This window comes from Plectropomus leopardus, chromosome 16 (genome assembly GCF_026936395.1).
Source record: "Plectropomus leopardus strain MGB_pleo_1.0 chromosome 16, ASM2693639v1, whole genome shotgun sequence".
NCBI lineage: Eukaryota > Metazoa > Chordata > Actinopteri > Perciformes > Serranidae > Plectropomus > Plectropomus leopardus.
In genome coordinates this window covers 23,580,625-23,595,742 of record NC_142191.1, presented here as the reverse complement: position 1 = coordinate 23,595,742, position 15,118 = coordinate 23,580,625, and the positions used below count along the sequence as shown (strand labels likewise).

Sequence of the window (15,118 nt, the reverse complement as noted above, 5' to 3'; positions counted from 1 at the left end):
GAAGAAACTTTTTAAAAAATGGAAAAAGTCAAGAGGGATTGATATTGAAACCAACTTGTTATATGAGGTAAAGCCCTTTCCCAATGCACAGAAAAAACACTAACCCCTAACATCTGTCTTTCATATGTAATAGGAAAGGTTACAATCAGCATTCACACCCGGGTCAAATGACTCTGCAGTGGTAATGGATATTTATCGTCTCTAGCTGGCAAAAATAATAATCACGATTATTTTGATGATATTGAAATCATGATTATTTAAAGATTATTTAAACATGATTACTCATTGGCCTTCAGAACATCATGCAGTTTTTGAACATTAACTCTCTCTTTAGCAATTATTCAACTGAACTGAAAAACAGTAAAAGCTTTGTGGTGCATCCACGACTGTAAATAAACTACAGTAATGGGCAAGATGCGTTGTCTTGCCTATTACTGTAGTTTATTCATATTCACATTATAATAAAACCTAACCCAGCTAATAAAATGTAACAATATGTAACAGTTACTGTATCAATAACAGCAAAATACATTTTGAGTAAGGACCAATAACGTTACGTGACGCTATGTATCAGTCAGCTTCCATCGCTGCTAGTTCTCTGATGTCGGTTTGGTGTGTCTGGGCCTTTTCAAGACAGGACGACAAATGATATGAATATGTTTTTAATCCAAACACTATCATCTATCCCCACCATACACACTACTAAAATCTACAGGTTTTATACATACAGTGTGCCACCAAATGTCTGTCTAACAATCTTTTGTGTACATAATCATGTACACTTATAACTGGGCAGTGTGAACCTAGAGAGCCTAAATACAAAAGTGAAGCCAGGTAAACTTTCCCACAATCGGTTTTCTCCAAATAGAACAAACTGTTGCTGTATTGCATCCGAAATCCACAACATCTATTGTGCTGCTTCTCTCCAGCCTTGTGTTTATTGAATCCTGCAAAAAAAAAAAAAAAACAAAGGCCCCAAGTCTCTGCCTATGGTGAGTCCCCACGTGACAAGAGTACCTGTTATGTTATAATGAGCCCCACCATAAGTCCCACAGCGGGACTTATTCAGTTTGGGTTGCAAGATTAAAAAGTTTGAGAACCTTTGCTCCAGACTAATCAGCCATCCATGGCTAATCTAATCACACGAATGATCTCACTGCCCTGCGTGGCAGTTTGAGCTGAAATTCAGAAATTAAACATAGTCAATTATCAGATATGCTGATTGTGTGTAGTAAATGAACTCTAAATTCAATGTCAATTGCAGATCATATTGTAAAACATTGCAGCATATTTCATGCACAACTACACTCAGAGGCAGTCTAGACATTGTGAAGGACACTTGTACAGCTTGGGGTCTCTACCAGCTGACATATGGGTAGGGTGTGGCGTGGCAAGGAAAGGCCATGCATCTGCTTACATTTAATCATGTTCTACTGGCCTAAACTGGCAACGCTGAAGCAGTGCTCCTAGTACAGTGAGAGAATTACAGCCGAGAGAACTTCTGGACTGGGTTAATCATTCCTAACAGAATGAAGAGGGTTGTGTGTGCAATACGCACAGCCCTGGTCAACGGCTGGCCAGCTTCAATCCTGATAAATTAATCGGCTCAAGAAGAAGAGAGGGGACCCAGTGGCCCCCCTACACCCTTATCCAAGGAGAGGTGGGGGTGGGCTGCCCGCCTAAAAAACACTGCAGCTGACGCAACCATAGCTATAAATCAAAACTACTCAAGCATGAGATGCACTGGTTAAGTGTAAAGATAGATGGTTATTGACTAACTCCTTAAAGACTTGAAGCATCACCAAGCCCTTGCTGCTCTCTTGTAGCTAGCTAGCTAAACCCTGCAGGGAGGAGTTTCTTATCCTGACATGTTATTAGTAAACAACAGGAACCTGTGTCCAGACGGGCGATTTAATTACAACACTGCTCCTCAATATGTTGCAGGGTCAAATTATTGCTTTTCAAACAAACAGCTTGCATCAAGCTAGCTAATGTAAGGACAATGCAGGGCGACGGGACTTGGTGTGTGTATTGCACTGAACGGGATACTGTGTTATGGTTTTGTGAGTCTGGCAGCATCAGTGCTTTGAGTTCCCCACCTGGTGTAAGCATTTACGCCCAGCTTGTTGCTAATACTTTAAGCTTTTATCTATTTGTCCTGCGTATTAAACAACCTCATCGTGTTACTGGGTTTGTCAGCCATTGCAGACACTGCTGCAAGCTCGCTACACGACCAACACACACTGCCATCACTGGCTTAGCTGGATATGTTACAACATTGGTTTCTTAACTGAACAGTAATGATATGTATTTGACAAAAATGCTGCTAAACAGAATTGTATGTTTTTTTTCCTTTAACATAAAGGCAAGGTTCAGATTTGCTCTACAGGTAATGTGCTTGCTAACTAGCTAGCTAGCCCCGATACGTGCCGTTCCCTCTTGAGATAACAACACGCCAAACTCAATTCAAAATCTGGCAATTCAGTGTCGCCCTTCTTATCGCGCACGTAAACGTTTTTGCAAACATACCACAATATGTTCAATAAATCGTTGGTATCTGCGTCAGAGTTCGGCGTATTTACTATGCACGAAGTATAAATTGCTTTTTCACAGTGTCAACTTTAAAAATTATTCCTACTATGTAGCTACTTGCTACAAACACACAGCTGTGGGCGGTAGCTAGTAGCTAGCTAATGTTCGCAACGGTGAAATGTTTTTTTAAAAAATGGGTTTTGATTTGTGCCAACCTGTAGATATTTCCTTAATTTGCCCGTTAAGTCGACATTAATAATGAAACATTCATTTTATGTCAAAAGGCTGGTGTTGTATAATGTATGTTTATGACGACATAGTAAAATGGCCAGATTTTTCAATGGAGTTTGGCAGTCGTTCCCTCCATGCACGTACAGGGACTTACCACCGAGTAAACCAAGTAAACCACGCTGCCCACAACAGCTTGGCATTCAACACATCCACGCCAAGTGTCAGCAAATGTGAGCTCTAAAGTCCCCCATTAACCCAGGAGATGGCCTGCAGGTCCGCGGCCTCTCCTGATACTTCAGGGTGGTCTCCTACCTCTGTGGGCCGGCTGATCTCGAACAGGTCGAGCCGGTTGGCGTTCCAGTGGTTGATGATGTCGGCCAGTTTCCTCCTCTCCTCCTCCCTGCTCCCCGACATGGTGGACAGCTTTTCTGACCCTCTCCGTCCGTCTGAACTTTTGAATAAAAACTTCCCGTAATGTTAGTCCACAGGAGAACGAGCCCGCCGCCACAGAAACCGAAAGCTCAGGTCTGCCGTTTTAACGCCGGTACTTCGTGAGGTCTGTCTCTTTGCTAACCGACCGACCTGCTGTCTGATCTGTTTCTGCCTCGCGCTCCCGGTGCGACTATGCGCGCTCGCGATACACTCTGAGTGCATGTCCGTGAACGCGCAAAGCTGTTAACTCTTTGAGGCCCAATAAATGTAATTCATGACGTTGCTTTTTTGAATGCACTCTGGTGTAAAGGGTTAATAACAAGTGCTTAGTGTAGTAAGAAGGATGACGTCAGTGTTTTAATTAAGAGTCCCATTTTTCAAGCCTCTAACAGATTTATTTTACTAATTTGACTACATTAATGTTCATTTAATTATTTAGTTCTAAAAAATCTAACATTAATCCAACACCTTATTGATTGCTTTATTTATTTCATTTGTTTGTTTATACAATAAAAGCACAATTCATTATGAAAGAATATGATGTTAAGCCTACATAAATACATAAATACTAAATACATAAACATACAGCCTATAAATTTACCTATCTTTACACAGATTAATTAAAAAATAAATAAATAAATAAAAAGCTTTAGCAGGCTGGGAAGTGGGTTAAAAATGAATAGTCAAGCAATTTTGTTTTTATTTGATTTGATTTTTATTTCTATCTAATTTTATAAGTACAATAACTCAAAGGAGTATCCAGATCATGGCATAGAAATACCAGCATTTTAAGCACTGCTAAAAGCACAAAAGGTTACCAGTGTTTGTTTGTTATTTTTTCTACACCATAATATGAATGTATTATTACATTCTAATATGTTGCCAAAACGTGCCTACATATGACACACTTTCAAAAAATGAAAATGCAGGTTATAGTAATTTTGCTATGCCTGTGTGGTTTGAAATTGTGCAATTTGCAGTTTATTCTGCTTTTTAGGTTGTTTTTATTATAGAATCATAATGCAACAAGTACAGCACTGATAGAAGTAAAACATTACCATGGTGATTGTCAGCTTCAGGATCGTTGTTTTAGAGTCAATGTATCGTTTTAATCATTTGCCTAATAATAAAAAAAAGAATAGAAAGAATCATGACAACACAAATGTGTCTCTCAGACCATTTTCCACAAAAATATAGCCTACTTTTTAAAACTCACTGCAATATTTAACACTGAATTTCTCTAAGTTATCCACAACAAATGTTGTCAAACAGTGAAAGAGGAGCATTCGGTGTGTTTTTTGTTGTCACATTGTCTCTATAATTCAGTCTAAACCAGCAGGTGCTGAATGCCACATAGTGCTGCCAAGTCCCTCTCTTCAACATCGTGCGCACATGCACACACACACACACACACACACTGCACTGACAGGTTTATGAGGCAAACACACGCATCCAAATGCAAGTCTGTCTATTTCCCCACTAACACACTGCCCAATAATCAAAAGTATTCTTATAAATACTACAATCTTTAATTTCTTCTTAAAATTAGCTAAATAAATCTGCAAATGAGACATTGGAGAACTTTGTTTTGCTTTAATTTGTCGACCTAAGAATATTAATATCTGAGAAATCTGTAAAACATGGGACACTGTGCTATGAGCAAGAGGCAATTTCTCACCCGAACAGCAGATTTTTTCCTTTTGTTTCAGCAAAATCTCAAACTATTACAGATTTTTCTGATGGCTTTTAGGCAGTATTTTTCACTAACCTGAGTACACACACACACACACACACACACACACACACACACACATCCTATCAACATGTAACGGATGGCTAAGTCATTGTCTGCAGTCCTACCTAACTGATAACGTGTGGCACTGCAGGATTTCTTCCTTCCTGTGGAAACACTATAACATAATCAGCAAATGCTGATTTCCTGTTTGTGTGTCTTGACAGTGTGCTGTGTTGGGGGTAATGATACAGTGCGTGTGTGTGTGTGTGTGTGTGTGTGTGTGTGTGTGTGTGTGTGTGTGTGTGTGTGTGTGTGTGTGTGTGCGTGTGTGTGTGAATGAGCGACAGAGTGCAAACACCAGCTCTTTATTAGCACACAACTGTCAGTGACTCTGAAAGGTCACCAAATAACAGGCAGATATGTGTGAAATGTCAGGAATACAGTGGTGATCACATCTACAGAAATAGCAGTGATGCAGTGGTGTGGTTAGTCATGTGGGCCTCCCACCTACTCTCCCAGACAGGGTGAAGAACAGTAGCCCCGGCTTCTTATAAGCACATTAGTCACTGTGCCTGAATTTAAGGGTGTTGGTGCATAATGGATGAGTCCTGCGCTGACATCATGTGTGAGTAATGAATGTTAAAAAAGGCTTTTATCAGAGCAGCTGATCTAACTGTACACAGTGGATTAACAACAAAAACAACTACAAATAAATATTATTCAGACTTAAAATCAACCCCATAACCCACATAATTGCTGAAAAAATATAATTTCTTCCAGCAAAGTCTGAGGGATTAAATTGGTATATGAGAAGCAGCCATATTTACTCGAGTACTTTATTTGTGGCTTTATATGTCTATTCTGCTACATTTCAGATTGAAATACTGTACTTCTGACTAACTTTCATTTATCTAAAAGCTGTCTTTGTACTTTTTGGATTAAGATTTTCAGATTAAAATAAATATTATGATAATTTTATGAAGTACATTATTAAAACAACAGATTTTACTTTTTTACTTTATGACTTCTTACATAAAGCACCATCTATTTTCACTCGCTTAGAAAATGTTTTACTTCATTTATTTATTTTTTAATTTAAAGATGATTTTTACCTGTATTTGATAGAGTAGCAGTTTAAGTGTGAAAGGGGGAGGGAGAAACAGGACGATATGCAGCAAAGGTTTGCAGGTTGGACTGAAATTTGTGGCCACTGTGGCAAAGACACAGGGTGCCTGCCCACTCTACCAGGTGAGCTAATGAGCGCCCTTTTTAGGAATTGTTACGAGCTTCAGCATTCCAATGTATCCTCCAATAGTTCATGATATCTTACACAAATGCACATGCAACAGCTTGTATAATATCAAACATATTAGCGCCTCAGAAATGGTATCATCATGTTACGTACTTATTGTAAAGTCAGGTAGTTTGTGTTAAATAGTGTAGGTTAGCTTTTGTTGAAGGAACCTGGTGATAGCGTACCTTAAAATAATGAAAAATGAACCCGAACACCAGGGAAAGTAGTGTGTTGCTTGAGCATAACCTGCCTCCTAGGCATATTTTCACACTGTATGCTACTTCCTTCTTGTCCTTCTTCAGCACATTAGTCACATGATCACAGCCTTACTGATGGGTTATACACAATTGCCATTATAAAGTGAGTTATTTACGAATTGTGGTGTATTACTTTTTGTAGGTGTGCATACAAACAGTGCATGAGAACAGTCTTTCCTGTCTAAACTTCCTACATGGTTTCATTTCAATGACTGATCAAGATCCAAAAAGGCAAGATTATTTTATATTTTCCAAAAAAAAAAAACTTGAGAGAAGTCTAGAAAATTTCACATAAACCTGATTAGCAGAACTTTGTTTTTTGTTTCCTTCCTGCCTCATTAATCATCTCATGACCCCTTAGGTTCACCCTATGACTCTATGAAGAGGGCCTGACCCCTAGACTGGAAACCACAGGATTAAGTAAACGTGAAATACATTGATGCATTAGTGTTAACAATCTAATATATGATAATATATCACGTTAATATAACAAAACAAACACTTTAATTAAGTATATTTTGCTGCTAATACTTCTTCTTAAATGTCTTGCAATGGAGTATTTTTACATTATTGAATTTGCACTCTCACTTAAGTAAACCACTGAGAGGATATGTGAGTTGTTGAACTCATCTGACATCAAGAGCAGAAGTGAGAAACCACAACAGGAAACCAACTTCACCAGATAGCGCTGCCACTTCCCGTATCTGTGATGTTGTCACTGCTTCAGTCACCAAACACACACACACACACACACACACACACACACACACACACACACACACACACACACACACACAGTAGTCACACACAGTAGTCACAGACAGGAGTTGCACTGATTGTAACAAATTCATTCTGATAAACAGCTTCTGAGATCATCTGGTTCTTTGCATTTCACACACTCAGAGATGAGTATCACATGTTGGTTAAGCACTTATCAACTATTTTGTCTCCTGTTATGACCATAACAACCCTCTCTTATCTGTTATTTTTTTTAAATAAATGATGGTAACAGTCGGGAATGCAATGCCTTTTCCTTATCTTTGTTACAGTAACAGTTTCAAGCAAATCTTTCTGGTTGTAAAAAGCAGAAAAACCTAGATTGCAGTTAATGCAAACAAAGACTGTAGACAACAGTAAAAGGTATCAACGCAAGCAAACATTTGATAATGGACTTCTAAAGAAGCGGTTTAACACTTTATCACAAAGACAGAGAACAGTATGGTCATGAGCCTTAGTTTAAGTACAAGCAAACCTTACATGGAACAAAAAAATACAATTTAAAAATAGGAAGTTGGCTGCGGAGTGACCTCATCAATACAAGGAAACAGCAAGGTGAGCTAAAAGCAGTTTGTTAGTCTGAAAATATGAAGAAGGATATAATTTGTTAAAAAGAACTCAATAACCCACAACTCAACCAAAGCGAGGACCAAATGATCTCCTCTGGGTTTAGAAATACCAGGTGAGTTGAGCCTGAATGTTGCTTAAATGTAGCACCATCATATGTTGACATTTGTGATTTTGAGTGAAACACCCCAACAACTAGACTATTGGATAGATTGTCATGAAATTTGGTAAAGACATTCATGATCCAAAACAAATGAAAAGTATTCACTTGAATGATTTTTAATATTTTGTTTAGCTTTATCATCAGGTCAATATTTTAATTTATCTAATAGTTTTGTTTATGACCAAATGCTTGCAAAACTAATGACATTCCCATCATTCTCTGCTGTGGGCTACTTTGTGTTTTGTGCTGGTCAGCACATGCTAACATGCTAACACGCTGATCTAAAATAGTAAACATGGAAAACTGCTACACATTATCATGTTGTCGCTGTGATTGTGAGCAATGTTAACATCTTGCTCAAAGCAGTATCATGCCTAAGTACAGCCCACAGACTGTGCATTAAGATGACATGACAGCTTCCTGAAAGTAAGGCCAAAACATTGCCAGAAGTAAAAGGCAAACATTAGGCTGTAAACAAACTACACAATGGCACACAACTTAACATCAGCACCACAACAAGGCTGTAAAGCCATTTCTGGAGTGATAAGGTTTTGTAGTCTTTTTTTAAAAAAAATGTTAAAGCTTTGAAAAATATGAGCTGGGTATTTACTGAAGTATTTTATGTCGTAAAACAAAATGTGAAAGTCTTTTTGTGTTGACCACAAATTTTATTGCAAGCAAAAAAAAATAAATCCATTAAAAAAAAACATAGACTTTGAGACAAGGGCAGAGAGTTACAATGCTAACTCATTTTCGAGTTTTAGCGCTCATTCTTGGAGCACTCTGTTGTCACCTGGTGGCCAGCTGCAGTATAGGTCATAAAGCCAGCTCCCTCCATGTTAGTAAATGGGACATAAGCCAAACTAAACAATGAAAAGCAGCTATACATGTCAAGAACATTTTTCAAAAACATTGTTTCTGTTAGCACGGTGGTGTCCATCTTTATATAAAATCTATATAGTGCGTTGTCACAAAGCATAGCTGTGGACTTTTCCTAGTTTTGCATTTGTGTCAATTCAGTCTTTTGTGTATTTCTACAAAGATACTCTCCATTGAAATGCTGTTACCAAGCTGCGTAGAGCAAGATCTGACCTCTTGACTTTGTATTTTATCATCATGTTTTCATGTGCAGGAGTGCGGCTCAGTCTCAAGCCACTCCCCATAATTTATCTTCCGTGTGTGCGTAGGCTGTGTCATTTTAAGGGTGTTGAATTTATTGTTGTCATGGTGGATGGCCACCTTTTTAATCATCAAATCTATACTCTGCTGTGAAGCCACTATTAAAGATACTGTTCGGTCAAGAGATCGGTCAGATCATAAAACTGATGGATCAAGATGGAGAAGAAGTAAAGTAGAGATATAAAAAAGCTTGTCAGAAAAGACAGAAACCTTAGAGGAAGAATGAGGAGGATATGTGTGGGAGACTGCCAGGCTGAGTGTGACCTTATGTGACGTTTTGTGATGATCGACTATGTGTTTGACCTGTGGCTCAAGGTCTCTATTCTCAAACACAAAAGCACAGATTATACTCCCAATTTCAGACTTAATTTAACTTTATCAGACCATTCTTTTAACAACCAGCAACCATGACATAATCTTTATCCCACTGGTTTATAAAAAAAGTGAGAATATCTTCAAGCAAGGAGGAATAAAGTAGCCCAGGTTATCATGAGTGGTAAGATTAGAAGGGAAAATGTCAAAACTTTGACGTCATAAATGCTCAGGCAATACAGAATGGGGGAAAGAAGGTCCTGAATTGAATTAAAAAATCAACTTTTCCTCCCTGAGACAAATGCGAAACACTAAACCAGCCAGGGTGAATAAAACAAACTACACTAGGAGCTAATACAGGGTGTAAGATAGTTCCAAAAATATGCCAGCCCAGAAAATTAAAGTGAGTACATTAAAACTGCTTTGTCTCTAGTCTTTAGTTTCAGACATTTTAAAAGTTGGGATTTTATTGGTTGTCTGAGATATCTTCCTTTACTTCAATACAATGGAGGTGAAAGGAATTTAATTTGTTGTGCTCACTGTGATAGATAACGGAGTTTTAAACGATTTCCCATAAAATATGTCATGGGGTGGTGCAGCAATGAGTCCTAACCTGGAAATCAGTTTGCACATTATAAAATAGGTTATTATTGCCCATTATGCACAGTTATTGCACATTTCTTACTTTCTATGGAAATATTATTCCAGTTGTTAGTCCTGTGGTGTGGAATTAAGTTTTTTAATGTTCTTTTAAAGTACAAAAAATACTTTTCACCACAAATTAGTAAAAAGAACAAAATTAAACCAAAACCTTTAATTTCTTTCCAATCCTAATTGAAGTTGTTTTACCTAGCTTGATTTAAAAAACAAAAAACACTTAAGTCTTTCCAAATAGCAACGTATACATGTTGACGGGTGATTTAGTTTTAACTATTCGAGATTTACAAGAAAAGTAAATAATACAAAACTGAAGAAAGTCAGTGATTTGCTTTTAATATCTACAGTGCAGGTAACATAAGCAGACAAACTTTTTTGTTCTTAACATTTTCATTTTGTTTGCATACAATAGAAAATATCTTGAATATATCTTTTTTGTATGTTTGTTATAGCGCAAGATACTTTGGGCTCAACATTTAAAAGATAAAGTATGAGCATTTTAGTAAGTCAGTGAGACATAGATGTGATTGTAACTCCACAGAACCACCTCCCAGAAACTCCCATTTACACTCAAAGTCTCATGCAAGAGTGTGTTATCCTTTTCATATCTCATAGTAACAAAGACATGTGATCGGACAGGCGGCTAAAAAATGCACCTCACTCTGTATGGCGGCATGATTCAGTGTGTTATCTATCAACACACCTTTCTTTCTTCCTGTTCTGCTTCTCACCATCTGTTGCTCATATTCCAAGAAAAACATTTTCCTTTCTGACACAGTGCAACAGGAAACATCTGCTGTAGTGTGAAATGTGGCTGTACAGGATACATGCAGAGGTGGAAAGCGGATTATATAAATTCAAAGGTGTGAACAAATGACTGTACGCTCTTATAACAGGAATAACATCATATGTACGGTCTCCATCCTGGTGTATGCAGACTGCTCATTTCTATTAAAGGTGATAGATTCTTGTAACACAGTGCCAAGTCTGCTGCAGCATATGCACCAATGTAGTGTATTTGCTGATCAGGGTCATCTATACTCATCTTGGGGATCAATGCAAATTTTTCAGAGTGGCAGGAATCTGACCTCAGAAACACAATATTAGACTGGTTACATATGTCAACCAGCAGGAGTTAACCACAGTGAATTACTGCTACCATAACATGATTAAAATGATGAAAGTGAACAGTAATTTCACTAAGTGCTCGCTCACATCATATAGGATGATAGATTCGGCTATAAGTGAATTTTACAACTTTCGGGACATCATGATCAAAACAAGTGCTATCTAAGTGTTTGTACTGGAAATCTGATATGCATAAAATTATCTGCTGATTTACAGACTTACTTCACAATGTAAGTCTATCAAAAAGACATTTTTGGGCCCCATGGCTTCATGTGATAGACCCCAATGTTGTAATTCCAAGGTTTGCTAATATGTTAAATTCAAAGCTTGACGCTTTTCCTGAGAACTTGTCATTAATGATTGTCTGTCATTATCCATTTCCTGAACCACCTGTTCTCATTCCTAGCTCGTAAGATTCGTCAGATTAGTCAGTGGCCTTAAAGTACGACTCTAGTGTCAGATTTGGAAGTTTAGGGATGGCGTATCAGTTTCTGCTTGTTACATGCCTAAACTTATATACAGGAATCATACAGTTTCATCACCACAAATATGTCAGATTTAAACAATGAAACTACTTGGCTAGGTTTAGAAAATATCAACATTTTACATGGGACACAAATAGTGGTTTCCTAAGTGAAAGTCATGCGTTTATTTGACCCATCCACCACACCAATCTCCTTCCCTACTCGGACATTCACGCTCTTTATACTGTCATTGCCGCAGATGGATTTACTTTGGAGTTAACTGAAAGTCGCGTACATTTTCTGCAGAGGCTTAAGGGTGCCTAAAGCCAGCGGCCAATCTCCTGAATTTGAAGTACGTGAAGATGTCAGCGCTGATTTTGACCATAGACTGTGTTTTGATTAATCAGAATTGGTTGGAGATGAAGCAGGTATGTGAAACTTCAGAAAAATAGAATCTGATTTTTTTCCACAACGTCCAGTTAGGAAGGGGTATGAGTCAGAGAGTAGAATTTTATCTCAGAGTCAGGTTTTTACCTAAGTAAGGTTTGAGTTTTACTTGTAGTGGAGTTCTTTGACAGTGTAGTACTTAGTACTTTTACTTAAGTGTGAATACTTCTTCCACCACTATATGTAAATGTAATCAAATACAAGCAAAGCAAAGGATATCAAGGTAAAACCATTGATCTACTGTAAACTGTGTTGTCATCAGTCTGTCTTTCCTCTGACTCAGCATTCCTGGTAGTGCACCTACATGAAAACAAATCAATACATGAACCACACTAACATGCAACAAAATCACAAACATGCTATCCTCTGCATACAGCCTAACATCACATCCTTCTTCTGTCCTTTGGGCTACAACATACATGCACTTGGTAAGGTTGAGTGGAAGCAAAAATCTGGAGCATGCATAGACACACGTATAAACACACACACACACACACACACACACACACACGCACACACACACACACACACACACACACACACACACACACACATACGCACACACACACATGCACAGCAGCGTGACTCATTGTTTTACATTTTGCACTGTTAACTGTGACACATTAGTTTCTTTTGTTCATCAGACAAGCCAGCCATTGTTGGTCAGACTCAGAACCCTAATCACATGTTGTTAAGCCTAAATGAATTGCTATATATAGAGCCCTTCCTGTTCAGCTCATATTATCGTCAGAGAGCACAGTGTAGATAGTTTTAATGGATTATCTGAAGAGGAACTAGACAACTTTATTCACTCACTGTTTTTGGAAGGGGGGTTTGTCATGTGTTATTGTTTTTTCTTCTTTAATGTTTCTTTCACATATTTATTAAACACATCATGTTCTTTTTTTAAAAAAATTTTGTCTTTCTTGCTTCACACCCAACCAAAGAGCCTCACAACACAAGAGGAGATGGGATGCATGTCTGTAATTGTCTTTATTAGCTGATTGAATCACTTGAACAGATTTTGCAGCTTGATAAGAAAGTCCACTTGAATAACTGAACTCCTCAGAGACTAAGATTAACTATTATAATCTGTATATAAACCATCGGTAACGTTAACGTTACTGCTACATTATTCAACTTTCACAAAACAAGAAACATTAAAGAGCATTAAAAGAGCTCAGCCTTTAAAACTAGACTCGACCTGGGACTGAATATGTTACATGCTTTTACATTTCCTGTCATGACCACTCGGTTTAGCAGAGGAGGTATGTATCATGCTTTTGGCTTTTTTTTTTAATTGAATAGAATTTGGGAGCTGTCATGAGAAAGTCAAGGCAAATAAAACAACAGAAACAGAAAATATAAAGACAAAGAAACGGACAATCAACTTCCTGAAATGATGAAATAAAGTAAGTTAATTAGGATCTTGCAGACTTTATGATTTGCTTATGTAACTATATATTGTATATGGCACAGACCTATACTGTACCCTTTCAGCCATTCATGTGTGTTATGCATGGATAGTACTGTAGCTGCACTGTATGTATGATGATGTGCTACAGGGGCTTTGCAGCATCTGTTGATCTGTCCTGTTGACTGAGCATCTATTAGTCATGAAACACAGTGGAAGTCACTCCACCCACACACACAGCTGACATGGATTTCCCTGGTTGGTAGTGTTTTCCTCACAATGTTATACTTTTTCTGATATTCATATTCAGACAGTCATACGGTCTATTTTGCTATTTTCGTTCACATATTTGTACTTAAACTGTTTTATGTCGGCTGATCCAGTCTTCAGTGACGTAAATTCTTAACGGTTCTCTCTTGCGGCTTGATTCAAATCTGGTGGATTGATTCAAAGTGCATCATCTTGGAAAATAAGTGTTGACTTTGAATGATCAGCATTGTTTTTAGCAGATTCAGTAAATGAAGGGAAATGACTTTATTCATGAAACATTTTTTAAATAACAAACTCTGGTCTTTGGACTTGGAGGAAGGTATCAAGTAATTTAAAGTAAAAAAGCCAAAGTGAAATCACAAATCACTGGTATTAAAGTCCAGGTCAAGTTGCAACTTTTTTTGATTTTGTCAATCTGAGTCTAAAGTCACCGAATTTTTGACTCGAGTTTGACTTGAGTATTTACACTTAAATGTTTATCTGGTGATGATTGACTTTAGTCAATGATTTTACACTGAGCTGCACTCAGTCTTTTTTCCTTCTCATGTCATTTTTATTACCATTCTCTTCATAAATTGTTGAATATTTCTTGAAATTTAGCTTAATTTGTGAAGGCCTGTATATGATTAGGAGATAATGCATGTTTCTATTTATCATTTGAATTCATTAAATAGAACTTTGGAATGAATTATGCATTGAAAAGAAAAGTAAATCACTGGATGTTTGAAACAAAAAAAAATCATCTCCCACATATGTCAGGCATCTGAACTATGAAGAGCAACAAGATGTTCTTTTAGTAACCTGCCATCTTCACCATGTTTGTTTTTCATAATTCAGATTCCGAGTCCATGCTCACCAAATTATTCCAACCCAGTTATAATGTTAACATGCGTCAACCCGAAACAGCCCTGCAGCTGTTTTAAGAAACCACGTTTAGACAAGAATTCTCCACCACAGCCGCTGATGTATTTTCCAGATGGCTGTCAATGGCCGCTCTGCCTAAACAAGGGCTCCACAAACATCTGTGAAACTCTCTGTGGCTTTGTCATCACCTCCTCCCTTCCCTTTCTCTACCGTTTGTGTCTCCACTTTTGCATATTTACGTTAGTATGTTCCTGCTGCATTGCATCAATGCAGAGAGCGCAACAAGATCTTAAGTCTCAGTGGATTGCAGATGGTCAGGGCAGCAATGCATAAACAAAACTTCTGTAATTAAGTGAAGAAAAAAGAAGGAGGGAAATAAGAGGGAATGGTAGAGA

General features: G+C 37.7%; 1 protein-coding gene across 1 annotated transcript in view; it reads right to left on the bottom strand.

Annotated features, from left to right (window-relative positions):
- The window catches only part of afdna (afadin, adherens junction formation factor a), a 118,868-nt gene extending 115,483 nt beyond the window's left edge, over window positions 1-3,385 (bottom strand). Inside the window, 1 exon segment of the mRNA XM_088089691.1 lies at window positions 3,076-3,385. Coding sequence (XP_087945817.1) covers window positions 3,076-3,177 — 102 coding nt within the window. The 5' untranslated portion in view covers window positions 3,178-3,385.
- Between the last annotated feature and the right edge of the window lie 11,733 nt (window positions 3,386-15,118).